General features: G+C 37.2%; 2 protein-coding genes across 5 annotated transcripts in view; one reads left to right on the forward strand and one right to left on the reverse strand.

The window, feature by feature from the left end:
• The window catches only part of LOC125915975 (zinc finger protein 420), a 421195-nt gene that overhangs the window by 207058 nt on the left and 186180 nt on the right, over window positions 1-27957 (reverse strand). The gene's annotated exons all lie outside the window — the stretch shown is intronic.
• On the forward strand, window positions 1030-27801 carry ZNF790 (zinc finger protein 790). Of its 4 annotated transcripts, XM_049622109.1 has the most exons (7): window positions 1031-1522; window positions 10137-10214; window positions 11236-11362; window positions 11659-11754; window positions 19194-20531; window positions 23724-23811; window positions 24713-27801. In XM_049622109.1, the coding sequence occupies exons 2-7, from the start codon at window positions 10206-10208 to the stop codon at window positions 24717-24719; spliced, it is 1665 nt and encodes a 554-aa protein (XP_049478066.1). In that variant the 5' UTR covers window positions 1031-1522; window positions 10137-10205; the 3' UTR covers window positions 24720-27801. The 4 variants fall into 4 exon arrangements, with proteins under 4 accessions (XP_049478062.1, XP_049478063.1, XP_049478066.1 ...); XM_049622108.1 differs by having other exon boundaries at window positions 1033-1522; window positions 23724-27801; XM_049622105.1 differs by lacking the exons at window positions 23724-23811; window positions 24713-27801 and having other exon boundaries at window positions 1030-1522; window positions 19194-23623.

Here is a 27957-nt window from a genome sequence, read left to right on the forward strand (position 1 = left end):
ATAAATTCATACAATATGATATGTGCTTATGTAAATTTTAAAGATAGATAACTGACAAGCCAAGATATTTGTGGGGTCCCCTGATTCAATGGGAGCCACCAAATGTGGGGTGACAAGATCTGGTAGAAGCTGACAATGGGGATGGTGAAAGAATTCATCCAAGGCAGAACAAAGGAGATAGAAGTTTATCGAATATACCGCAAGAAAGCAGTGGGCACAAAGGCAAAGCAGAGACTGTCTGCAGTGTGTCCTGGTGTAAGTAACCCATTGGTCAACTGGGGCTTATGGATATTTTGAGGTGGGTCACCTAAAGAGCATGTTTATATTCTGCCAGGGGGTTACTACGGGCCCTTCTACCTTACTCAGGTTTCCATTGTTAAAGTTAATTGCCCAAAAGCAGCCTTCACAATATTATTACCCCACCAGTCAGGCAGGATAGTTAGTGATCAGCTGGGGCCTGGTGATCAGAAATATTATATGCATAGGCTGTTTCTTCTTGAGATACCAAATATACTCTTCATTACTATGGAGTTACACTGAACATACACATTCTATGCACTTGTCTTCAGGTCTTTCCTATTTCACAATAAAAATATTTTAAAGGCAATTATTTTTAAAGGTTGAATTTGAAAGTACTGAAAAAAGTCACTCCATCAGAAAGTTTAGACATACTGTCCATCTACATAATGAGCACAGAGAAAGGGAAGCACATTTTAAAAGGCAGCAAGTATTAACTTCAGGAAAAAAAAGGCTAAGACATGAACAACATTTACAAAATACTAATGTAAGCTTGAATATTAATTTAAACCAAACTCTCTAAGGGTAACTGGAGGATGGGAATAAGGTATTTGAGGATGTAAGGGATACTACACCTCATTAAAGCAGCAGCTCCCATGACTTCGCAGATAGGGGACCCTCCTGGGGCCGGGCCCCTTCATCCTACCCTCAGGTCGAGCCTTGTGGGATAAGAGATATCCACCACACCTGGCCAATGCTCAGACGGAGATAGTAAGGACTCGCTGGTCACCGGACCATTCTGTCACACCATATCTATCAGATGCCCAGATAAAGAACTCAACCTGCAAAGAATTACATCCTTCCTCTGAGCGCTGAACTACGTTTCCCAGGGGCCATCGCGTCCAAAGCTACTTCCGGTGAAAGGTCGCGTTGGTTTATTGTCCAGGTTTCCAGACTGGAGCATCCATTTGTGGGGAAGCAGCGTGGAGGCCTGGGTTGAGTCTTGCATCCTAAACGCGGCCTGGAACTAATAGAAGCTCCTGGCCACGGATGTAAACAACTGTGAAGGCGATGGTTTTTGCCCAGGGAAAGGATGTGGGTCCGGGGCCAAGGCCTGTGAATTGAGATCGTGAGATCTCTGAAAGGCTGTCCATGCTCTGACTGCATTTTCCAATGTCCATCATAGCCGAAGCAGCTTTCTGTCCGCACACTGGCCCTTTCAGGACCATAGGAAGGCTTGCGCCCGAGTCCCTGCGGAACATTTTTGAAGGGACCGCAGGGTCAGGTAAGTCTAAGATCCGGAAGCGGAATGACCCTGGGGAGTGCAGTGAGGGCTTAATATTTTCGGAGTCTCAGGCCTTGCTAGCAAGCAAGGGGGGTTGGGAAGGCAGACGGTAGGGAGCTGTATTTGTGTGTGTCAGCTTCCGCGCCAGCGATCTCGATGGGATCTGTGGGTGCCTGTGTGAAATTGGTACGAGATCGGGATATGGGTAGTCGCTCAGGAGCGGTAGGGGTGGGGTGTGTGTGTGTGTGTGTGTGTGTGTGTGTGTGTGTGTGTTTGCGTTTGCATGGGCACGATGGTGACGGGAGCTGTACGTGATAGTAATGACGTATTTACTAAATACGTATTTACACACATATTTAGGTGTGACTGTGCATGTATATGATTGTGACTACATCACTCTGTGCGTGACCATGTGTGTAAGTGTAGTAACAGCAGCGGTGGAGCCAGAAACAGACTATTGTGTTTAGTAACAGTCATTCGTAAATGTGTGGAGAGCAGTTTCTGTGGTGGCCGTTAGGTGGATTGGGTAGGGTAGTGTAGAATGAGGGGAAAGTAATAGGAGACAGTGTAGAGAACACATTCCAAGAGTTTCTCTGTAAATATGAGCAGAGAAATGGAGCAGCAGCTGATGGGGGCAGAGGCCGGGAAATAACGCCTCAGTATGCTGGTGGTAATGAGCCACGAGAGAGGGAAAAAGTTTTAAGGGCAAGTAAGAATGAGTGAGCCAAGCCCAAGAATAAAGCAGGGTAGTGTAGTGTTGCAGAGAATGAGCCATGAGCTCACGTTTTCAAAAAACAAGGGGAAATATCCTGAGATGTGGTGAGTCACATGTAATCGCAAGGCATGAAATTCCAACTTGGAGATTTTCTGGAGGAGGGAGAAAGGTCTGAAAGTAATAAAAGCAAGGAGGATACCTGCCCTGCTTTCATACCCAGTGGCAAGAGTCTGGGGGTGGGGTGGGGGGGGGGGGAAGGGGATGTTGAAAGCCTTCAGAGTCCTCTGGGGAGAGCCAGGTTTCCCTTAGACCCAAAGGTGAAGGGAATATTCAAAGTGGTTGGAGATAAAAGAGGAGTTTGTTATTAATGAATTATGAATTCCAGAGAGCTACTAGAAAGTGTCAAGAGTTAGAGAGGGATGAGAAGAGGGGACATTCAGCCAGTGGGGAGTGCACTGTCTGAAAAGAGAGATTATCAGGGAATCTAGGGCTTCTTATGATGGACACAGGGACAACATGGACACAGGGGATATTGGTGCTTATTCTGCTTGGATTCAAGACTGTTGGACAGGAAGTGATGGGGTAGAAAGAGGTGGATTTTTGAGTATCCCTCAGAAAGAGGGGAGCCAAGGATAGAAGCTTTAAAGATGGTTGGGGTAGGTAGAGTAATGCCCCTGCATAGGGTATAATCCCTGGAACCTGTGAATATTTTGCTTTACAAAGCAACGAAATTAAGTTAAGAACCTTGAAATGAGGGAGTTGTCCTAAGTTATCCAATTAGGCCTAATCTAATCAAATGGATTCTTAAAGTCAGTAAACCTTTCGGATCAGAGGGAGATATGATAAAAGAAGAATGGTCAGAGGTATGCGAAATTGCTGACTAAAGGCAGGGAGCCAATGCCAGTGGCCTCTAGAATCTGGAAAACATAAGGAAATAAATAATTCTCCCTTAGAGCCTCCAGAAAGGAACACAGCCCTGCTGACACCTTAATTTTAGCCCGGTGAGAACCATGTCTGACTTGTACCTAACTGCCCAACTAACTGTAAGATAATAAATTTGTATTGTTTTAAGCCACTATGCTTATGATAATTTGTTACTCAGAAAACTCATATAATGGTATAGCGTCTTAGCCTTTAGTGCTGTGGAGGAGTCTTGAGCCCTATGACGTGAAGGGAACTCAGTCCCTATTGATAAAGTTGAGGAATTCAGGTAAAACACATAGGCCCTCTCTTCACATGTAATTTCCAGTTTTGCTGCATTGTGATTTCTTTTAAGTTTTTAAAAAATATTTATTTTGAAGGAGAGAGCAAGTGAGCAGGAGAGGGGCAGAAAAAGAGGGAGAGAATCCTAAGCAGGCCCCACACTCAGCTTGAAGCCCGATGTGGGCTGAATCTCACCATTGTGAGATCATGACCTGAACTGAAATCAAGAACTAGATGCTTAACCAACTAGAGCCACCCAGGCGCCCTTGCATTGTGCTATTTTTTAACTTTGAAATTTAATGAACTTTTCTTTGTGATCTAATATATGGCCAGTCTGTAGTTACTTACTTGTTTTCCACTTTATTTGTCTTTGATTGATTAAAATGTATTAAAATACTCTATGAATGAAATTTTATCTTATATAACCTATAACTTCTGCTTTAAGTTGCTTCTGTGAGTTGATATATGAGATATTCATATTTATTTATATCATGAATTTTAGGCTTTCGTATTTTAGAATGCCCAAGATCATGGCCCCTGCTTATTATTTTTTATTTGCATTTCCCTTTTCTATATTTCTCCATAATTTGTACAATGAACTTAAAAAAATTTTTTTTTAATGTTTATTTATTTTTGAGAGTGCACATGAGCACAGGAGGGCAGAGAGAGAGGGAGAATCTGAAGCAGGCTCTAGGCTCTGAGCTGTCAGCACAGAGCCCAATGCAGGACTCAAACTCAAAAACTGCGAGATCATGACCTGAGCCGAAGCTGGATGCTTAACTGACTGAGCCGCCCAGCTGCCCCTGTAAAATGAACTTTTTATTCGAGTTTATCATATATAGTCAAGTGTATACATGATAATACAATCAAAACTGTACAGCTTAAGTGAATTACCACAAAGGGAACACCCATAAAATAAAAGCTCAGATGAAGAAGTAAAACATTACCTGCACCCCAGAAATCTCGCTTGTGCTTCTGTTCAGTCAGGAGCTCCCCAAAGTAACCACCATATATTGTCTGTTTTTTAACTTACATATATGTAGAATCATACAGTATGTAACCTTTTTTGTTGGCTTCCTTTGTTCAACATTTTGTCTGTGAGATTCATCCATATTGTGTGTTCACCTTGCTAGGTGCATGTTCCAGTGCATGAATACACCAACTGTATTTGTCTGTTCAATAATTGTCATAGTATTGATGCACATATGTTTTGTTTCATGAATAATGATGCTAGGAGCATGCTTACACTTGTCATTTTGGGTTCATATGTATCCATTCTTTTGAGTCTATTTCTAGGAGAAAAATTGCTGGGTCATAGTGTAAGCGAATCTGTTTAAGCAGATAATCTCAGTTTTCCAAAATAACTGAACTCATCAACAGCGTGTGCAAGTTCCAACTGCTCCCCTTTCTCATTAACACATAGTATTGTCAGACTATAAAATTTTTGTCAATATGGTGGCTATATACTGGCATTGCAGTGCGGTTTTATTAGACTAATGAAGTTGAATGCTTTTGTTTTAATGTCCATGGACCATTTGGATATCTTGGGGAATGCTTGTTCGTGTCCTTTGCCTTTCCTTTTGGGGAGCTGTTCAAATTTGGGGGAGCTTGTCTGTCCTTTTATTGTTGATTCGAGCAAGTTCTTTATTTAGCTTGAATGTGAATCCTTTGTCAGCCATTGTATTGCAAATATCCTCTAATCCATGGTTTGATTTTCACTAGTTCTTTTCTGATGAACAGAAATTGCTTTTTAAAATGTAGTTTTATTTAAAAAATAAATAAATACAAATCAAGAAGTAAATTGTAGTTTTATTTATTATCTTTCCCTTTGTGGTTTGTACTCTCTGTACCCTATTTAAGAAATCTTTCCTGGGGCACCTGGGTGGCTCAGTCGGTTAAGTGTCTGACTTCGGCTCAGGTCAGGATCTCACAGTTTGTGAGTTTGAGCCCTGCGTCATGCTCTGTGCTGACAGCTCAGAGCCTGGAACCTGCTTCAGATTCTGTGTCTCTTTCTGTCTCTGCCCTCCCCTGCTCATGGGCACTCTCTCTCTCTCTCAAAAATAAAATGCATATTAAAAAAAAAAGAAATCTTTGCCTATCCCAGAGGCATGAAGATATTTGTATCTTCTATATTAATATCTTTCACATTTAGGTGTACAAACCTTCTAGAATTGATTTTTGTGTATGTTGTAAGGTAAAGATCAATTCATTTCCCCCTTATAGATATTCAATTGACTTGGCATCATTTGTTGAAAAGTCTGTCTTTCCTCCCTGATAATCTCTGCTCTGAAATCTACCTTGTCTCGTATTAATGTAACCACTCTAGCATCCTTTTGATTATGATTTCCATGGTATATCTTTTGCCATCCTTTTACTTTTAACCTTTTTATACCATTATATTGCAGATAAACTGACATCTTGAAAATAATCAGCCTTTCATCTCATAAATGTGATAAATTCCTCCATTCATTTAGATGTTCTGCAATTTCACTCTATTGTTTGTAGTAATTGATGCAGAGGCCGTGTACTTATTTTGTTAAGTTTATAAGTATTTGAAAATTTTGTTGCTATTGTAAAAGCTGTTATTAAAAAAAAATTTTTTTTAATGTTTATTTATTTGTTTTTGAAGGAAAGAGAGAGCATGAGTGGGTGAGAGGCAGAGAGAGAGGGAGACAGAATCTAAGGCAGGCTCTAGGCTCTGAGCTGTCAGCACAGAGTCCGACGTGGGGTTTGAACCCATGAGCAATAAGATCATGGCCTGAGCCGAAGTCAGACGCTCAACCGACTGAGCCACCCAGGTGCCCCAAAAACTGTCATTTTAAATCTAACTTTTAATTTCCTAATTTTTGCTTGTAAGTTGAAATGTAGTTGACATTTTACTCTCTTTGACTTCATGTTTTTATTCTTAAATATTTCTGTATTTCTACTAATGACTTGGCTGCTTTAAATGAAATCCTTTCTCTCTCAGTTATTATAAATGAGGCAATCAGTGAACTTGTCTCTTTTCCATTTTGTAAGCTTTATCCCAATATTAGTTATTGCTGTAAAACATACTACCCTAAAAATCAATAAAACTGTATTATCTTAACACCATTTTTGCAGATCAGGAACTTCGAAGTGGCTTAGCGTGAAGTCTCTGGCTTAGTGTCTCACAAAGTTGCAGCCAAACTCTTGGCCAGGCCACAGTCATCTGAAAGCATGACCGAGGCTGGAGGATCACTTTCTAAGATGATTCCCTCACTTGGCTATTGGCAAAAGACCTCAGTTCCTCTCCATGTGGACCTCTGTAAGGCTGCTATAGTGTCCTTGTGACATGTCATACAGCTTTCCCCAGAGCAGAAAGACAGCAAGAGTATGTACGGTAGAAGCCATAATGTCCTTTTTGACCTATCCTCCTCCATCGTTCCCACAATATCTTCTTGGTACATAAATCTGCTCTATTCAATGCAGGAGGCAACTACACAGTGTTAATACCAAGTAGTAGATAACCTTTGGGGACCATTCAGCATACTGGTACCATAATCTCCATCTTATTTTTTAATTTAGATTTGCTCTTAAATGTGTTCGGCAGTAACGCCAAATATGTCCTCCAGTAATTTAGAAAACACTCCTGGGAACAATATTCCCTAAGTTCGTGCAGCATAAAACTTTTTATATCCTTTATACTTGAAGGACAGCTTGGCTGCATATAAAATCTTTGACTCTGGGGGCCCCTGGGTGACTCTGGAGGCACCTGGGTGGCTCAGTTGGTTAAACGTCCGTTTTTTTGCCTTGGGTCATGATCTCACAGCTCCATGATCACGCAACTCCTGGGTTCTGGCCCCCTGTGGGCTCTGTGCTGAGAGCTTGGAGCCTGGAGCCTGCTTCGGATTCTCTCTCTCTCTCTCTCTCTCTCTCTCTCTCTCTGCCACTCCCGACTTGCACTCTGCCTCTCTCAAAAATAAATATACATTAAAAAAAAATTTTTTTAATTCTTTGATTCTATCATTTATTTTCCCACAAGTATACTGGAGAGACTAACCTCACTATTTGGGGAACTGAATTTAGTGGAGAAGTCTAATGACAACTGAATTTCCTTTTTCTCATGGGTAACTTGATATTTTTATCTTGATTTCCCATGGGTTTTAGCCTAATTTATTAAGAAATGTTTATTAAGAAATTTTATTAAGACTCAAAATGAACATTTTGAGTCCTTTCTCTCTGCATATGGGGTGTCTTTTCATTATGTATATTCATGCTTTGTTTCAGGAAATTATTTTTTAATGTTAAAAATGTAGTTTTTAATATTTGTTCTCTTCCTTGATTTGGATTTCATCTGTAGGGATCTGCTTAGTTACAGGTTGGATTGTCTCTGACTTTCATTGTTTTCTTCCAATAATTGTTATCTCTTTCTTTGTTTCATTTTGTTCCATTCACTAATTTCTGTATTCTTTGTCCATGCTACACTTTCTATATTTGTCATACCTTGTGCTTCTTGTAGTTTATTCTTTGTTCCTAAAGTGGTTTTGCCTGTGTTCTCTTTCATACTTGAATTCTACTAACTCTTGTATATAGTCTATTCATCATTTCTTCCCCATTCCTGAGATCATTGTAACATTTGTGCATGTAGTCTTGCCTCAGAGCTGTGATTGTATCATCAAATATTTTTTTACTCATAGTGGAATGTTAGGTAATACTTCTAATATTCTCTGATGTTTTTTTAGGCAGTTTTCTTTATACTAATGGGAATTCTGGCATTCATTTCAAACTTATATCTAACAATATCTTTAGACACAGTACTTCTAATTTTGTGTGTGTGTTTGTTTGTTTGTTGGAATGTGATAGATTACCTCAGAATAGCTGTCACTGGTGCTTTCCCCTGAAAAGGTAGTTTTTAGGTTCTTCTGCTCAAGAGTTCCCTCCTCTGTTACTGTAGAAGACAATTTCTTTAAAATGTGGTTCCTCTGAACAACCAGGTTTTCTTTGTTGTTCAGAATGTAACCTGGTTCAGGAGGACTCCTACTATCAGTTCTGAGTTCCCCAGTGCCTTCTCTGCTGCAATTAAAGAATACGGCCAATCCCCCAACTTATTTGATGAGGCCAGTACTACCCAGATACCAAAACTAGGCAAAGCATATCTCATAAGAATGAGTTTAAAAATCCTCAACAAAATACTTGCAAACCAAATCCAGCAACCTATAAATGCACTTATACAATATGACCAAGTGGAATATATCCCAGCGTTGTCTGAACATCCAAAAATCAATTAATGTGATACATTATATAAATAGAATAAAACCCAAAAACTACAGGGTCATTTTAATAGATACAGAAAAAACATTTGACAAAAGCCAGTACCTTTTCATTATAAAAATACTCTATAAACTAGGAATTAAAGGGAATTTCCTTGACTTGATATAGGGCACCTACAAAAATTCCATACTTAGTAGTGAGTATCTGAATGTTTTCCCCCTAAGATCAGGAATAAGAAAAAGAATGGCTGCTTTTGCCACTTCTATTCAATATTGTAGAGATTTTACAGGGCAGTTAGACAAGAAAAAAGAAATAAAAAGCATCTATATTGGGAAAGAAATAAAACTCTCTATTTACACATGACATGATTTTTTAAATATAGAAAATCTTAAGGAATCCATATACAGAAAAACCATGAGAACTAATAAAGGAGCTTAGAAAAGTTTTAGGATACAAAGGACGCCTGGGTGGCTCAGCTGGTTAAGCATTCAACTCCTGATTTCGGCTCAGGTCGTGATATCACAGTTTCGAGATTGAGGGTCAGGCTCTGTGCTGGTTGCTGAGCCTGTTTAAGATTCTCTTTTTACCTTAGGGGCGCCTGGGTGGCTCAGTCGGTTTCAAGCCCCACGTGGGACTCTGTGCTGACAGCTCAGAGCCTGGAGCCTGCTTCAGATTCTATGTCTCCCTCGCTCTCTGCCCCTCCCCCACTCATGCTCTGTCTCTCAATAATAAATAAACGTTAAAAAATTAAAAAAAAAAAATTCACTCTTTCTGTCTTCCTCTGCCCCTCCCCTGCCCCTGGGGTAAAAAAAAGGTTTTGGATACAAGATCAATAGATAAAAATCAAGTGTATATTTATAAACTTGCAATGAAGAATCCAAAAATGAAATTAAGAAAATAGTTCCATTCACAATAGCATCAAAAAGCGTAAAATGTTTAGGAATAAATTTAATTGGTGAAGTGTAAATCTCATAGTCTGAAAACCATAAAACAGGTATTCAAACAAAAACTTGTACATGAAAGTTCATAGCAGCATATTTATAATAGTCAAAAGGTGGAAACAGCCCAAATGTCCATTAACAGATGAATGGGTAAAGAAAATGTGATCTAGGTCATACAATGGAATATTATTCAGCCACAGAAAGGAATGAAATACTGATACATGCTACAACTTGGATGAACCTTGAAAGCATTATGCTAAATGAAAGACACTAGTTATAGTAAGTTCACATATTATAAGATTCCATTCATATGAAAGTCCAGAATAATCTACAGAGACAAAAAGTAGATTAGTGGTTACTTAGGACTGAGAGAGAGGAGAAGAGAGAATGAGGACTTGGATTTTGGTTTGGGCCAGGATTTCTGCAGACTCCCTCTGACCTTTCTTCAGGGAAGAAAATGGAATTCTTAGTCCATTTGAAAGCTCTGAGGAAAACCTGACCTCTCACGATTCCTTCCCTCTAGCTCTGCTTTCTCAAGACTGTGCTTCACCAAGAGAGGAATCTAGAAGACTGAGTCTTAGAATTTTAAGTCATGGCCCATGTGAGTTGGAATTGCCTCTTTCCAAAAATTATAACCATTTATATCAAATCATATGAGCATTTTTATTTCTTATCCTTAAACTGCTTACTTAAGTCACTATTCAGTGTGGTAAGTGATAGCTGGGAAACAGTCCACTGCCTTCCCTAGGTGTCCCTCTTCTGTCCAACATGGCATTCAGCACCTCCTGCATCCTAATACTCTGACAGAGCACTGAAGGAGGAGAAATATTTTGCCTTAAAGGAAATAGTAGAGACTTTCTTTTCAAATCCGTGGCTTGACAAAGTGGAACTGAGTGGCTAAACAGGATACACTACATGAAAGCTTTTATTTACTCTGTAGAATGGGATATATCGATTATTAAAGGTGAGAGTTGGTAATGGTTGGTATTCATTTTAGTATGTGGCACTTTATCATGGCTTTTAAATAGAGGGTATGATGGAAGGTTAATAAGTTCAGAGAGATCAGGGATCTTGCCAGGAAATCAATGAGAGATTAATATTAATAAGACATGTGCTGATTGTCACTACTTAGCCTAGAGCCCAGAGATTTTATACATTCCCACAGAAAATGGTATTCTCCACAGAAAATGATACTCAGTTAGGGAGTGTATCTCTTCCAAGAATCCTTTCAATTTCAGCTAATAGAAAATTCAACTAAAAATAGCCTAAGGAGGAAGGGAAACTTTTGGCACATAATAAATCTGGAGTTAGTCATTTAAGCCTGGTGTGGCATCCCTGTGGTATCAACAAAGAACTCATGATTCTGGACTGTCATCCTGTTGTCTGCTATTTGTCACGGAAAGGTCATAAGGATGTTGTGACTTAACAACAGGAGGTTTTAAGAACATATAGGCATTCAGCTTCCATGTCATTTCCCCCCGTCCCCCATACTACAGGCAGCCAACTTCAGTTTTTTGCTCAGTGAGTGTCCCACTTCCTACAGTGCCCTTTTTCATTTGTGTCCCTTCTACCTAAAAGATTTCTTTTAATTTCACCATTGATGCTTGGGTTTGTTGTTTCAGCAGTTGATGATGTTCAGGGATATAGCTGTAGACTTCTCTCAAGAGGAGTGGGAGTGCCTGGACTTGGAACAGAGACATTTGTACAGAGATGTGATGTTGGAGAACTACAGCAACATGATCTCACTGGGTAAGATTCACAAACTGACCCCAGAACTTTCTGCTTTCTACATTGTGAATTTTTAAATTGTCTTTCAAGTGTCTAGGGGAATGTCTGACTTCTTTCTGGAAAAATGGCTTACACTCTGTAAATTTGGTTCTAGTGATCCTCAGTGGGAACATCCACCCTCTCCATCCTTTGGAAATACTTTATGCTTTTTTCTTGCTCTTCCTATAAGTGTTTTTCTTCCTTCATAACTAAGGGACTAGATGCAAAATTTGAAACCTCTACCATTTGGTCATTTCTTGTTTCTTATCTCTAATCAGGACTTTGCATTTATCAGCCAGATGTGTTCTGTTTACTGGAGAAGGGAAAAGAGCCCTGGATATTTTTACAGGATGAGACAAGAGGACATTGCCCAGGTGAGTGATGGTTGAGCCAGCACAGGAACACCATCATTGCAGCTAAGAGCCCAGATGTTTATTGAGGCAGCACCATCTCCGAAATATTGGTCTCAGTTTTCTTCCTCAGGGAATAAAAACCCATGGACAAAAGCCTGAGACCTAGAGCCAAAAGTAACCTTTTCAGCATGAATTTCCAAATGACCCTTCACCTCCAAATTCCACTCCCAATTCAGTCCTCTTCATTTTCTTTTCCTCATATTATAAAAAGGTGTCATTCTTTTTCTCCAGTAGTCAATTTATTAATGCTTTGAGTTTCTTTCTCTCTTTTTTTTTCATTTAGATATTTGTAAATGTCTTCATTTAGATATTTGTAAATTTCTAAAAAAAATTTTTTTTTTAATTTTCCCTACTCAATCTTGTATTTTTCTTACTCTGCCTAAATTCTCCTTGGTTCTGTATTTCTTGCACTCATTAATTCATTCTTTTAACTAACATCTATTTTCCAATTTCATTTTAGGATAAGAAAGGTTAAAGAGTATATAATCTATTAAGAAATTTGTATTTTTTTTTTGACTGGAATATGTCCATAAATTTAAGCAAAATAGGCTCTAAATTAAGAGAAGATGTAATAGGCTGCTTAGTTGAAAATCAGGAATGTAGGGGAAAATGGCTTCTAGCTATAGTGAATAGGAAGTGGCAGAAGAGAGGTTAAGGCTAATGGAGGACAACAAAGAGAATGCAATGTCATAAAAGTCCTAGCAGTCAAGAGGAAACAAGGGGTATATTTGGCAAGTTGAGGTTAATTAATGAATTTTCTATTATGAGCAAGACTCAGATTGAAATAACATACTCTTGGAGCTTCTTTTTTATTTGAAATACCGAGGAAAGAAAATAAATTTTATTTCCTTACTAGACTCATGTTTGTAAATTCCAGAAACTATGTTTTGTGTTTTAAAATTGTTCTTTTTCTGAACTATTGATACTGCAACAACTTGAATGAATCTCAAGGACATTGTGCTGAATGAAAAATGCCAACTCCAAAGGTCACATGCCAAACGAATCCATTTATAGAACGTTCTGGAAATCACTAAATTATAACCATTGAAAACATATTAGTGGTTGCTAGTGGTTAGGGATGAGCATGGGAGAGTGATGGTGGTGATTATGGCTATAAAGAGGGAGCACAAGAGGTAAAATCGGTGTAGTAGTGGTCTTGGTCTGTGTCTTGATTGTGGTGGTGTTTACAGGAATCCACATATGTGATGAAATGATATAACTATACATATGCGTTGTGCCAATATCAGTTTCATGGTTTTGATATTGTGCTTTATGTAAGATGTATTCGTTGGACAAAACTGGGTAAAGGGTACTGTTGCAACTTCTTGTGAACTTATAATTACAGTTGACCCTTAAACAACTCAGGGTGTTTCGGGGCACCGACCCTTGCACTGTCAGAAATTCATGTATAAATTTTGACTTTCCAAAAACTTAACTACTAGCAGCTTACTGTTGACTGGAAGTCTTACCAATAGCATAAATTAACACATACTTTATATGTTACATGTGTTATATAATGCTTCCTTAAAGTAAGCTAGAGAAAAGAATATGTTATTAAGAAAATCATATTCAAGAAAAATTAATTTACAGTACTGGAAAAAAATCTACATATAAGTGGATCCATGCAGTTTAAACCTGCATTGTTCAAGGGTCAACCATATTTCAAAATAAAAGCTTTTGTAACATATTCTGGTCCCTAAGATCTATGCAATTTTATTTTATATTTTTATTTCCTAAACACTGTTATGTGCTTTTAAAATTCTGGTTAAATTATAAAATTTTCCATACTATAAATGTAAAATTTTCACATACTATAAATGTACTATTATATATTAAGGTTATTCTGTATTTCTTGTTACTAAAGTTATAATTCTTAGTACACATCAATTATTCATGGGTTTTTTTCCACATTGGATGATGGTTGTGTCTCAGATATGAAATTCCTTGGCCAAAGGATTTAAAGTTAGAATACAATGTGCCCAATTAATTTAAGATAGTTAATTTATTTGTCATTAAAAAAGTTACTTTAAATCATAGAAAATTATGTGAATACCTTAAACTATATTTATTTACAACCCATAACCATTTACCCGTGTTTCATTATAGGGCCAGGGCATGCTCTCCCTAATTGGAGTTCTGCCTATTCTCATATTAACCACACTAGTAATTCATTCTCCTAATTTTTTGGTTTCTGTTTTGAATAAGAATTTAGTTAATCTTACTGTGGAATCTTTTCCCCCAGTCTTTATAATTGACTCCAAGCTACTAAAATAAAATTTGTAGCCTTCTTAAATGAGTTTTTTTAGAGTATTCACTTAGTTTTCATAAAAAACAATCTTTCTTTCATATTTCTTTATATAATGATACTAATATATACAAGTTAAAATGTCAAAAACAGTTGGTATAAACAGGTTGGGAAACAAATAGCAGATTCATGGTAAACACATGGATATCTGGGACGTAGCTATGACTTGAATGTATTTCTATATTGTGGAAATTAATACTTATGTTTTCAGAAGGATCAGAGGGCATTGGTTCACATGAAGGTCAGGGATGGTATCAGTTTCAACGTAGTCTCACTACAAATGAGCTATTTTTATTTTTTTTAATGTTTATTTTTCAGAGAGGCAGAGTGCAAGCAGGGGGAGGGACAGAGAGAGAGGGAGACACACAATCTGAAGCAGGCTTCAGGCTCTGAGCTGTTGGCACAGAGCCCGATGTGGGACTCAAACTCCCTAACTGTGAGATCATGACCTAAGCCAAAGATGGATGCTCAGCTGACTGAGCCACCCTGGTGCCCCCAAGTGAGTTATTTTTAAGTAGAGACTTCTAATAGTTTAATAGTTTAAAGGCTATTGATTTCTAGGGAGGATGGATATTTCTTGTTTACTGAATTACTGGTTGTATTTATTTGATAAATGTCTGCTGTGTGCTTGATCTATCCTTACCATTTGTTGGCTTAATATTTTGTATTTTTGGTGTGAGTGGGCATTCACATAAAAGAAACACTAATACACTAATACCCAGTTAGGGTGGCCAGAAGAATATTTATCTTTATTTTCTTTAAGACTTTAGTTTTATTTTGGTCCTAAAATTTTTGCTTTACAACTTAAGATAAAACTGAAAAATAATAAGCTGCATATATTTGAAATCTGCAGTTTGGTCTGTTCTGACATTATGTTATGTACATGAAATAATCACCATAATCAAGAAAAATATACTTCAGTTACTGCCAGATTTTCCTTGCGCCCCTTTGCCATTCATTCCCCTTTCTACTCCCATCTTTGCGAGATCACTACCTGCTTTTTGTAACTAGATTAGTTTATATGCTCTAGAGTGTTACATAAATTGCTATACAATGTATATTTTCTTCCTTTTTGCTAGCCTTGTGTCTTTTGCTAGCATGATTTTGAAATTCATCTGTGTGGTTGCATGTATCAATAGCTTATTTGTTATTTCTCTGTAGTGTTCCATGTATGGCTATACTTTATTCATTCATTCACCTGTTCATGAAATTTGTTCTGAAAATTCTCAGCCATTATCTTTTCAAATATTGCTACTTCTCCCATTCTTCCTCTCTTCTCCCTTTAAGCTTCCATTTACATTTACATTTAATCTTCTAACTGAATCTGTCATAATGCTTCTGTTAGGACTTTTCCAACCTTTTTCTCTTGGAGTTTTTCTTTTGACTTGTATTGGTTTCTTTTTCTTTCTTTTTTTTTTTTTTTTTTTTTTTTAACTTGTATTGGTTTCTTGTTCTCTGCTAAAATGATTAATTTTGTTTTTAGCTTTTTGAGCATAGTTACTTTTAAACCCTGTCTCATAACTCCAATATCTAGAGTGCTTTTAGGTGTATTTCTACTATTGTTTCTGTGGTCTGTTTACATTCATATTGTCTGGTTACTTATTTAATTTTGTGCCAGACAGTGTTTTCAAAATGGTAAAACTAATGCCCAGGATACCTTCCTTTATAGAGGATTTCTATTTGCTTCTCTCAAGTACCTGAAGGCATTAACATTTTGGTTGCTATCTTAATCCATCACCCTCCTTAGATAGTTTGAAACTGAACTATAGTTCCTGTGTAGGTCTGCCTCTGTTTTACTCAAGTTTCTTATTTCTAGCCTTTCAGTTATAACAGCATGAGGAATGCAGACAGACCCTGGATACTAATCTCTGCCACCTTAGCCCTGAGATGTCATAAATTCTCTCAGTCTCTAAGCCAAATGCTAGTGCCAATACAATCTGAATAGTAAAAATTGGCTGAGCCTTTTCAGTATATCAAATAATGTCATAATATTTTCTTATTTTGTTCATCTAAAATATTTTACCAGTAAGTTTGACAACACATAGAGATTTGGTTAGAGATGTTTGTTTTCTTGTATAAGTTTTAAAGTTTTTTTTGCCATTGATGTCTTTAATTTACTGGTAGTTTTTGTTTGTATATAGTATAAAGAAGAGTTATAATTTTTTCCCCACACAGTTATAGTGAAACACCACTTGTGGAATAATCTTATTCCTTCTGTCATAATCTTAAGTTTCTGCGTTGTTTCTGAGTCCTTGATTGTCTTCCACTGGGTTATATATAGAGATACTATTTGACCAGAAATATGTAAAAATTCTTGACACGGCTGAGAACCTACTCATGGGTGGTTTTTTTTTTTTTCTTTTTAATATAAATTAGAAGTGATTCTAGTAGGCACTATTTTATTTTTTCCAGCTATGTTCACTTGTTTAGTTCAGGCTCAGGATAAGCAGCAAGTTAGGTTTCACCAAGAAGAGATGTATAAAGAGTCATAATTAAGGACCTGGAATGTAAATGGAAGTGAGAAAAATCGGAGGGTGATATAGAGTAAAAATGTAGTAGGATCATTATTTCTAACTTTCATGTTTGTGCTGTGTTTGGGGTGTCCCATAGCTTGTTTATTAAATTAAGAATATGCAGATCGTGACCTGCTTAATGAGGAGGCACAAGCCACCCACACAGGGTTGGCAGGTAGCTCCCTCAGCATCCAAGCTTCTACTTTGGAGAAGTGAAAATGCTGGAGTCATTGTGATTGAAGGCACAGGTTTAATACATTTACACAAGGGAAGTTAAATCACAAGATTTATTACTTATGAATTGTAGAAATTGGGGCAGGGGCACACAGTGAGCTGTGGGAAGGAAAGTCCTCCATCCCAGGTCATGAGCAAGTAGGAGATAAGAAAGCAGAGTAGCAAGCACCTTACTTAGAAGGTAGTTGGGGTCGAGGTCACTAAACTTTTTGTGGGCTCAACGCTATGTGGCTATTTTTAAAGTGACTGGGAAAAACCACGCAAGAACTCATGGTGGGAATCCTAAGCTCAGATCTTTATCTAAATGCTGAGGTTCTGGGTGTGGGCAGGGTTGTCATACTGTAAGATGCCTAGGCAGCATCTCAAAGTAACTTTTCTCATCACATTCTATTTAATCTGAGGAATTTATTTTAATGTCTTTGATTTATATTCATTTGATATTTCATTTATCTTAAATGCCTTGCCTGTAATAATTAGCACAGTAATAATAATCATTTTCTAGTAGTTGTTTATGTGTGAGATACTGTTAAACCATTTCCAGTCCCCTCCGTTTTTCTTCTCTAATCGTTAATCATCATCATCATCGTCATCATCATCATCATCATCATGTACTACTTGTGTGGTGCTTTTTCTGTGTTAGGCACTTTATAAAAATTGTATGTTTTCCCAACCCTCTCAATAAATCTCTTAAAAAAAATATATTAATGTCCCTATTTATCATATGGAAAAATAAGAGCTCAGTGAAGCTCAGTAATTTTCTCATAACCTAAAGATGGTGTTAGTGAACAGAACTGAGCCTGAAACTGTGGTCTGTCCTTTTTCCACTACAATACACTACTACTTATACATGTAACTGAACTGCCTCTCAACTTCTTCAGTCACTGCTAGAGTACTTGCTCAGTTCTCACCTCTCTCCTCCCAAGAAAAATTTGTAGCATAAGCACATGACAATTTCATCAAATCCTAGCACATATCAAAAATGAGTCACACAGGGGTCCTACTTATTCTTAGCTCATGCCAGACTCCTTGCCCTTGACAAAACTTCTCAAAGTATTTTCCTTTTTGAACTATTACCCATAATTATGTCCTTTAACCTAAATGCAACATACCTGTGTTACTGAGTTCCTGCTCTTCTGTTAACTCTAGACCAGACAACTTCCCACATATAAGACTGATACTCTTATTTCCCAACATTACTGTTTTTAAGCTCGGAATTATGTAAGATATTCATTGTAGTATCTTGCATAGTATTTGAAATTTGTAAATATTTTGTGAAATATTTTCAGTGGCCTTGGATAGAAGGGAAAGGAAGAGAAGACCTGTTGGAAGGGCCTGAAAGCATAAAGCAGAATGGTTGAGCAATACTATAAACTCAAGAATAAAGAAAACAAAAGCACCTTGGTTGAAGTCATGTGACAAAAAGATGGCTTGGTTTTATACAGTGGAGGAAATGAGCAGGGTGAAGTCTTTAAGTGTGCAAAGGCAAATTGAAGCATAATTAAGTAGCTGTAATTACATTTCTGCATATTTGTCTTTGAGTTAGTTTAGATATGCTCTTATTTCATCCTATTTGTACAGAAAGTAATATGGAAGCAGGATATTCAGTAAACATGGAAGGGATTAGACAGTGCAATGTGTTATGTTGTTCTCACATGACTAAATGATCCCAGTTGTGCTTCCTGGTACCTGGTTTTTGTAATATTATCCTTTATTCATCCTAAATTCCCCCTACTCAACTTTTTTTGTTTGTTTTATAGTGTATTTTTTACAGAATTATTTTTTTAATGCCTGACATATGCTGAGGGTTGATTTATCATACTGAGTGAAACAGTTTTATCTTTACATTGGCTTTCCATGATTGGGTGGTACCCGATAATTATTTTCTTAAATTGAATTGCTCAGGTGAATTTGACCAAAACAAAGGTTTTGGGTTTTGTTTTGTTTTGTTTTTTTCCTTGAGAGAGAGAGTAGGGGAAGGACAGAGGGGGAGAGAATCTTAAGCAGGTTCCACCCCCATCATGGAGCCCAATGCAGGACTCAGTCTCACAACCATGAGATCATGACCTGAGCTGAAATCGAAAGTTGGACGCTCAACCGAATGAACCACCCAGATGCCCCTAAAACAAAGCTTTTATATATCGAAACACCCACCTCAACTTTTATTAGTTCTCTTAAATTTCTATTTATTTTCCACCTTTTTTTCATATCACCCAGAATTTGAGAATTTCTTAAGCCATTCACTTCTTGTGTGCTTTATGTATTTTAAGATTTACTTCTTATATCTACATTGGAGGTTTTATTTCTTTTTGAACAGTAAAACAGTAGGAATTTACCTTCTTATCTTTCAGACATGCCGTTCAGATGTCAAACCAAGGAGTTATCACAAAAAAGTGTTACTTTTGAGAGAGAATTATCTCAATTGGAAATCTGTAAAAAACACAACCTTGAATATTCATGTTTTAGGGCTGATTGGGAAAGCAAAGGTCAGTTTGAAACACAACAGGAAAATCAGGAAGAATGTTTAAAGCAAGTTATACTCATCGATGAAAAAATGTCCACTTTTAACCATCACACAGCTCACAGACATGATACAGGAAAGAAACTGAATGAATTTAAAGAGAGTGCGAAAGCCTTTTGTTCTGGCTCGGACTGTGATCAACATCAATTAATTCACACTGGTGAGAGATTTTGTGAAGATAAAGAATATGAGAAGACCTTTCTTTCTGATTCAGAACTTACTCAATATCAGACAGTACACTCTGCCAAGAAAACATATGAATGTAAAGAATGTGGGAAGGCTTTTAGTTTGCGTTCAAGTCTTACTGGTCACAGGAGGATTCATACTGGTGAAAAACCTTTTAAATGTAAGGAATGTGGGAAGTCCTTTAGATTTCACTCACAACTTAGTGTTCATAAGCGTATTCATACTGGTGAGAAATCTTATGAATGTAAACAATGTGGGAAAGCCTTTAGTTGTGGCTCAGATCTTACACGACATCAGAGAATTCATACCGGTGAAAAACCTTATGAATGTAATGAATGTAGAAAGGCCTTTAGTCAGCGATCACATCTTACTAAACATCAGAGAATTCACACTGGTGAAAAACCTTATGAATGTAAGCAGTGTGGAAAAGCGTTTACTCGTGGTTCACACCTAACTCAACATCAGAGAACTCATACTAGTGAGAAATCTCATGAATGTAAGGAATGTGGAAAAGCCTTTATTCGTGGTTCAAATCTTGCTCAACATCAGAATGTTCATGTTGGTAGGAAACCCTATGAATGTGAGAAATGTGGAAAAGCCTATATCTGGAGTTCGCACCTTGCTAGACATCAACGAATTCATAATGGTAGGAAACCTTATGAATGTAAGCAATGTGGGAAGACATTTATTTGGGCCTCCTATCTTGCTCAACATGAGAAAATTCATAATGAGAGGAAACTCTATGAATGTAAGGAATGTAGAAAGACCTTTCGTCATGGCTCAGAGTTTAATCGGCATCAAAAAATTCATACTGGTGAAAGAAACTATGAATGTAAGCAATGTGGAAAGACCTTTTTTCGTGGTTCAGAACTTAATCGACATCAGAAAATCCACACTGGAAAGAGACCATATGAATGTGAAGAATGTGGAAAAGCCTTTCTCTGGGGTTCACAACTTACTCGACATCAGAGAATACATACTGGTGAGGAACCTTATGTATGTAAAGAATGTGGGAAATCTTTTATCTGGGGTTCACAGCTTACACGACATAAGAAAATTCATACTGATACAGAATCATATGAATGTAAAGAAAGTAGCCAGATCTTTAGTCCTCATCCATATTTTACTGAACAGAAAATTCACAATGGTGAGAATCTCTATCAATGGAAAGACTATAGGAACACCTTTAGTCAGGACTCAGACTTTGCTCAACACCAGGATATTTACACTTTTGAGAAATCCTATGAATGTAAAAATTTTGAGACATTTTCTCCAAGCTCTCATCTTATTTCACTTTTGTGAGGTCTTAGAATATAAAAATATAGGAAGTCTTTATTCATAACTCCTTAATTGATGTCAGTTAATTCCTTCTTTTGAGGAACTCACAAGTATAAGTAATATTGGAAGAACATTTGACAGAGCACACAACACACTAAATAGCAGAGAATTCATAATGCAATCTATATTAATATAGGAAAGCATTTACTGATTGGTTTTCCATTTGGAATATCAGGGTAAAACCCTATGAAAAAGATGACACTGTGATTCTCTTGAATCATTCTTAAAAGCATTCTCCACATCATCGCTACTACTCTGCATAGAATTTAAATCTAACTCACATAGGGAAACCTTCCATTCCTATTAAATTTTGTTATAGTTCCACAAAATTATACCAAAGGTGAATTTCTGTTACATAATTAATCTTGGAAAGCCTTGAGCTGTCTCATGCAGTTTATTTGGCATGTCTTAGTTTCAACACCTCTTATCTTTGTTTTTTTTGGAAAGTAACTTGAATCTGTGTTTCCTTATTTGATTACAAGGGTTAAATGAGCTTGATGACTTCAATGACTTAATAACCATCATTAATATTAGTGTTAGACAACTTCTATGAGAGGAAGACCTTAACAATATAATGAATGTAGACAAATATGCCATCTATATGTGTGTCTTATTGAACAGCAGGATGCTAATTCTGAAGAAAAACCAGTCAAACGGAAGGGAAGAAAGCTTTGAATCAGTATTAAATTCATTTGCTGCATAAAAAAATTCATACTATAAAGAAAGCTTTATGGTTTTAATGAAAGTGGAGTTGTTGAATGCTCACCAGTGGTTTTTTTTTTTTTTTTTTTTTTTTGGTTTTGTTTTTAAAGGCATTTAGAAATGATTTGTCCCTAACAGATTTCTAAAGCCAAATGTCATATCCATTTTATCACCACAATGACAATTTATTTTTTTTAAGTTTATTTCGAGAGAGAAAGCATGAGCAGGGTAGGGGCAGAAAGAAGAGAGAGAGACAGAGAGAGAGAGACAGAGAGAATCTCAAGCAGGCTCCCCACTGTCAGCAAGAGCCCCATGTGGGGCTCAATCTCATGAACTGTGAGATCATGACCTGAACGAAAATCAAGAGTCAGATGCTTAACTGACTAAGCCACCCAGGTGCCCCTGAAATTTAGAAATTAGAAAATAGCCAAATGAATTCTGATCTCTTGGAAATTTAACACTACATTTATAAATTATCAAAGTAACGAGCAAATCAAAAGTGAAATTACAGGCTTATTTAGATGTGAATGATAACAAAACTCCTATATGTCAAATCCTATGAACATGACCATGGCAGCTCTCGATGGAAATTACTCTTATGTATGTAACAAAGAAAATTGAGGGAAGTTTACTTCTTGTCACCACTGTATTTCCAGCACTTATAACAGTGCCTGTCATATTGTAGAGTCCAAGTATTTGTCAAATTAAATAATGATTACTTAACAAGCTAAAGTAAGAGCTAATGCCCCAATGGGCATTTGAATTGATAGAAATGTTTTTTTCTTAATTTTTTTTATGTTTATTTATTTTGAGAGAGTGTGTGTGAGCAGGGGAGGGGCAGAGAGAGTAGGAGAGAGAAAGAATCCCGAGCATTCTCTGCACTGCCAGAGCAGAGCCTAAGGTGGCGCTTAAACTCACGAACCATGAGATCATGTCCTGAGCCAAGATCAAGAGTCGGATGTTTAACCAACTGAGCCACCCAGGTGCCTCTGAATTGATGGAAAGCTTTATTTAACGAAAATAAAGAAAAATTCATGGAATAAATAACAATACAGAAGGTTTTTTATTTTAAGTCAAAATGTTTCTTGGTAGCAATCCCTTAACATTATCATAAGAAAGGAGAACTGTGGTACATGTTTTAGAGGGTATTTTTAATGGCAGTATAAAGAGATATAAACCTTACTAGAAACAAATTTTAAATACAATATAGTTTGTTTTCTAGGAAAATAGATTATTAAATTTCAAGAGTAACTAAAAGGGGCCAAAAAATTTAACAGTTAGAAAAAATAATCTTTATAACTCATGTAGGAGTACAGGCTGCTCCCTGAAGAAACAAATCCTATGGAAAAATTGCTAGCAGATGCTAAAAGACTCACGTAATTCTGATAACAAAATTAGATGTGGAGTAGCCCTTGAACAACAAATTCCAGAAGAATTTTACTCATGAACATACGTGACAAAAACTAATACAGGGGCACCTGGGTGGCTCAGTCAGTTAAGCATCTGTCTTTGGCTCAGGTCATGATCTCACAGTTCAGAAGTTCAAGCCCCACATCAAGCTCTGTGCAGAAAGTGCGATGCCTGTTTGGGATTCTCTTCTCCCTGTCTTTCTGCCTCTCCCCCACTTGTGCTCACTCCCTCTTTCTCTCTAAAAACAAAAACAAAAAACTAATACAATAGTCAAATGATGTTTACCCAGAATGTTTAAACTCTGACCTAGATAAGTGATAATTCTGTAGTTTATGCATAACAGCAAGGTGTATCATTGATGAAGATGTACTTTACCAGTTCAGCACTTAATTTATTCTAAGGGTATTTTCTTGATACCTTTTAGTATTATATAAGTTAAAGAATATTGAGTTTATGTACATATATGTAGCACATAATTCAGTTCTTTAACAGTAGTTAAACAGTATTAGGGAACATACTTCCCTCTGAAATTATTGTCTTCTGTGGAATTTCTCAACTCATGTGGGGAAAGTGAAATTTTTTTGTTATATTACTTTATTGTAATAAACGAGCCATTTTCATTCATGCTATTTTTGTTAAGGTGATGATTACACTGAGAAATGTAACAGCTTTCTGGACGTCCATATACAGATAACTATGGCCATTCCTTTTTCTTTTGGCCTAGACTTCTGTGTTGAGTTTAGTATCAGTGTGCATATCTGGTGCTCTTGTCTCCTTCATTGTGAATTCCTGGATCTCCTTGAATGCCTGAGGTACGTGTTTCTTGAACCCCTTTCCATTGGTATGTTTGTGAATTTTGATAATGTCTTCTCTAGTCTACCATAGAGATAACAAATTCTTTAGTCATTCCCTAACCACCTTTCTTTGCAGGAACCATTCTGCTAGATTCATTTTGGGAAAGAATTTTTTAATCATTAGTATTAGCACAATTGGATGAAATTTATGAAAAAAAAAATCAGTTTCCTCTCTGACAGTGTAAAGTAGGATGAATTCCCAATAAATCCAGATATCTAAATGTAAAAACTAAAAATAAAACAGAAAGAAACTTTACAAATACTACATGGGTGAATGGGTGAATTTCTTTATAACCCTGGAATGGAGATATTAAGAAGTATGACTCAAAAATCCAAGTAGAAATAAAGAAAAAAGTAAATAATTTTTATAGGACTCCATGTTAAAGATAAAGGACAATGAAAAATTGGAGATATTTGCAAGTATATCACAGACTAATATCCTTAAAGATTCTAAAATTTGAGATGAGAATGCAAGTTACACTACATTGAGATACCACTTCATCCCTACCAGATGCACAGAAATCCTAAAGGGTATTAATATGCTCTATTGTCAAGACTGAAAAAATAAGAACTCTGAAATTGCTGATGAAAATGAAGAAATATAGTACAGTCCATATAGGAGGGAATTAAGCAATGTCCAGGTGTAGTCTCATGCATTTACCATAAGACCAGCACCCTTATTTCTATCCCAAAGATACACTCATAAAATTACAAAATATGGTATACACTAAGGAATTTTTTAAAAACATGATTTGTAAATGCAGCAAATTGGAAACAACCTAGATGTCCAGCAATAGACTGGGTGAATTAACTATCATATGAATGTACAGTGGAGTATTGTGCATCTGTGTTTTTCTAGGGAGTGATCTTCAGAGTATCTTAAATGAAAAAGAGGTAAGTGCAGAATATGTTTATTATACTAATATTTGTGAAAGAAGAGGGGGATACTATATATACCTGTACTTTAAAAAAATCTCGGGGTGCCTGGGTGGCTCAGTAGATTAAGTGTCTGACTTCAGCTCAGGTCATGATCTCATGGTTCATGAGTTTGAGCCCCACATCAGACTCTGTGCTGACAGCTCAGAGCCTGGAGCCTGCTTCAGATTCTGTGTCTCCCTCTCTCTTTGCCCCTCCCCTGTTCACAGTCTGTCTCTGTCTCTCAAAAATAAATAAACATTGAGAAAAAAAAAAAGGAATCTCAAGATGAAACAACAGGGGAGGGCAAGGATGAAAGGTTTATCTTTGGTTATACCTTGTTTTTTGTTTTGACTTTGGATCCATGTAGATATTTTACATATCAGCTTTTATTTTAAAAATTAAGTCAAAAAGGAAAATAAACCTGTATCAAAACCAGTGGATTTGATTCTACATCATGTTCTGGTATAACAACATAAAGAATAATAATTTCAAACGGTGTTAAAATATTTTGACTTACCATTAGGAGAATATCTCAAAGATATTCTGTATCTCAAGCACAAAGAGAAATATAAAGAAATCTAAACTGCCTTTATTAGTCTTTTGTTAGTGGTAATATTGGTATTATTTTTCTACCTAAGGGGTTTATTTATTTTTTTAAGTAGGCTCTATGCCCTATGTGGGGCTTGAACTCATGATCCTGAGATTGAGAGTTGCATGCTCTACCAACTTAGTCAGCCAGGCACCCCTACTAAGGGGTTTAAAAACATTAGTGACCTAGAAGCTATGAGTTGCCCATGTATCCAGACTGTAGTTTTCAAATTCCATTTTCTATAAAAAGAAAAAGTTCTCCTTAGAGAAATGGCATAAGACAGGTCAACAGTAGAAAATGTATATATAATTATCATAAAATGTCTTATTGTACCTAAAAGCAATAAAGCTATCAAAGACTACAGGATCATTAACCTAAAGGAACTGACCAAAGATAGGATCAGTTAAGCATCAGAAACTATTGCAATGGGTTGAAACTGTGTAGGTAAAACTGCCTAAATTCAAAATGAAAAAAAAAAAGGGCGGGGGGGGGGCTTTATGGAGTTTGCCAGAGTACTAGCATATTCTGAAATTTTGGTAAGGAACAGAACAGAATTTTGGTAAGGAACCAAATTTCTTTTGGTAAGGAACAGAACCAAGTATTTATCATGATTTTTCTGTACAAGCTGTAATCAAATAGTTGGCAAGAGGAGGTTCAGAAATGACAGACTTAGAAAGTTACATTTGGCATCATTTAATAAAATAATGGAATTGGCAACAATTCATAATAAATGGGTTATTGGGAATTTCAGAAGATAACAATAAGGTTGACAACACTTTAGTTGGCCAATCTTAACACTAAATTGGAACACCATGGTATTAATATGCCTCGTGTGATGCCATAGGAAGTAGGAAGTACTACCTAAGTTATATTTCCCAACACTGAATCTTAATCTAATTTAACCTCCAGATCTAATTACCAATTTATAGGAAATAAAATGAATTTAAAAACTTGTGAGTGGTATATGAAGGTCACAAATTGGCCAAATCAGAATGTGGAAAATTCTATGGGACAAATTGCCAAGTTTCTTCAGTAAATGAGTGGCATGGTAAGGAGGGAGAAAAATGAACTGCCTTAGTTCAAAAGAGACTTAAAGGTAACTTATCAACCAGATTCAAAGTGTGGAACATTCTTGAGTCCAGACTTGGAACAAATAACTGAACAGATATTTTGAGGAAATCATGAAAAATTGAACATGGATTGGGTATTAGATACTAATTAATTTTGTTAATTTGGTTGGATGTGGTAAAGAGACTGCATATGTCCTGGTGCACATGCCTGGGGTGGGAGGGGGAGGGGAGCCAACCCCGGGCTTGGTAGCATTCTCAGGGGTGTGCTTTGAGAAAGCCCCCTCCCTTGAGCACTGTGGGAAGAAGGTTTATTGCCCCTGCAAAGACAAAAGACCCTGAAGGCGCCAGCCAGAGGCCCTTTGTCAACTGAGCAGAGTGCTATTTCAGAACTGGGTGTCCACATGGAGCAGGATCCTTTAAGACATTGGGTTTTGGATCCCAGTCGAGCACTGGGGAGTCAGGGGAGACTGTAGAGCAGGGCAAATCGGCCACTGAAGTCTGTGCTGCTCTGTCAGGGCAGCATAAACAGTGTGGTTTGGGACACCTGGTAGGAGGAGAGATTGGGGTGTCGCCATTTTCCTCCACATCACTAACACAGTGGGGCTTCAGGGAGCAGCACAGCCACCTCCAGTGGAGGTGGGACCCACTTACACCAAACGTTGCCCTTCCGAGGCCGGGAACTGCTTATTTACCAGGGTGAGATTGACACTCACTGAACTAGTTGGTCCCTCCTCCAGACCAGCACAACCACTGTTTCCAAGGCACCAACAGACAACTGTCCTGCAGTTTTGTATGTTAGTCTGTTTTTTTTTCTTTTTAAATTATTATTATTACTACTTCTTCTCTTTTCCCTGCATTACCTTTCTACTCTCCTTCCCCCCGACCCCCACCTTGGAATCAGCCTTATAGTTTCTGATTTGATTTTTGGTCAATACTTATATATTTTTCCTTTTTTTTTTTTTTTTTTTTTAATTTCTGTTCTGGTTGTTTAATCCGGCATTTTTACTCTATCCTTTTTTTTACCTTTTCTGTATCTCCTTTATTTTCCTCTCTGTCTTTCTGGATTAAGCCCAATAGTTTCTTTGATTCTCTCTGCCTGGTCTTTTTTCCCTCCCCTATCATTTTGCTCTTTGTTTAGGGTAAGGTTTCTTCCCCCCCCCCCCAACTCCTCCTATTTTCCAGGGTTACCTCAGTGAACAAATCAAAGCACACCTGGTGGACAGTCCAATCCACCACTATGAGTAGTTAGATAAAGCAGCCAAGACACAATAATAGAGTGCATGTAACACACTCCAAAAACACCTCCTAAAGTGCCAGGCCCTGAACAGTGTATGACCCCCCCCCCTTTTTTTTTTAAAGATTTAAAAAAAAAATTTTTTTTAACATTTATTTATTTTTGAGAGAGAGAGAGCATGAACAGGGGAGGGTCAGAGAAAGAGGGAGACACAGAATCGGAAGCAGGCTGCAGGCTCTGAGCTGTCAGCACAGAGCCCAACACGGGGCTCGAACCCATGGACAGCGAGATCA

The sequence above is a fragment of the Panthera uncia genome (genome assembly GCF_023721935.1).
Source record: "Panthera uncia isolate 11264 chromosome E2 unlocalized genomic scaffold, Puncia_PCG_1.0 HiC_scaffold_19, whole genome shotgun sequence".
In the NCBI taxonomy this organism is placed as follows: Eukaryota; Metazoa; Chordata; class Mammalia; order Carnivora; family Felidae; genus Panthera; species Panthera uncia.

Bases quoted from the DNA above. Each gene is read 5' to 3' on its own strand.
- ZNF790 (XM_049622105.1), top strand. The intron at 11,363-11,658 runs GTAAGATTCACA...ATCTCTAATCAG, and splicing joins CAGCAACATGATCTCACTGG to GACTTTGCATTTATCAGCCA. The intron at 11,755-19,193 runs GTGAGTGATGGT...CTTATCTTTCAG, and splicing joins GACAAGAGGACATTGCCCAG to ACATGCCGTTCAGATGTCAA.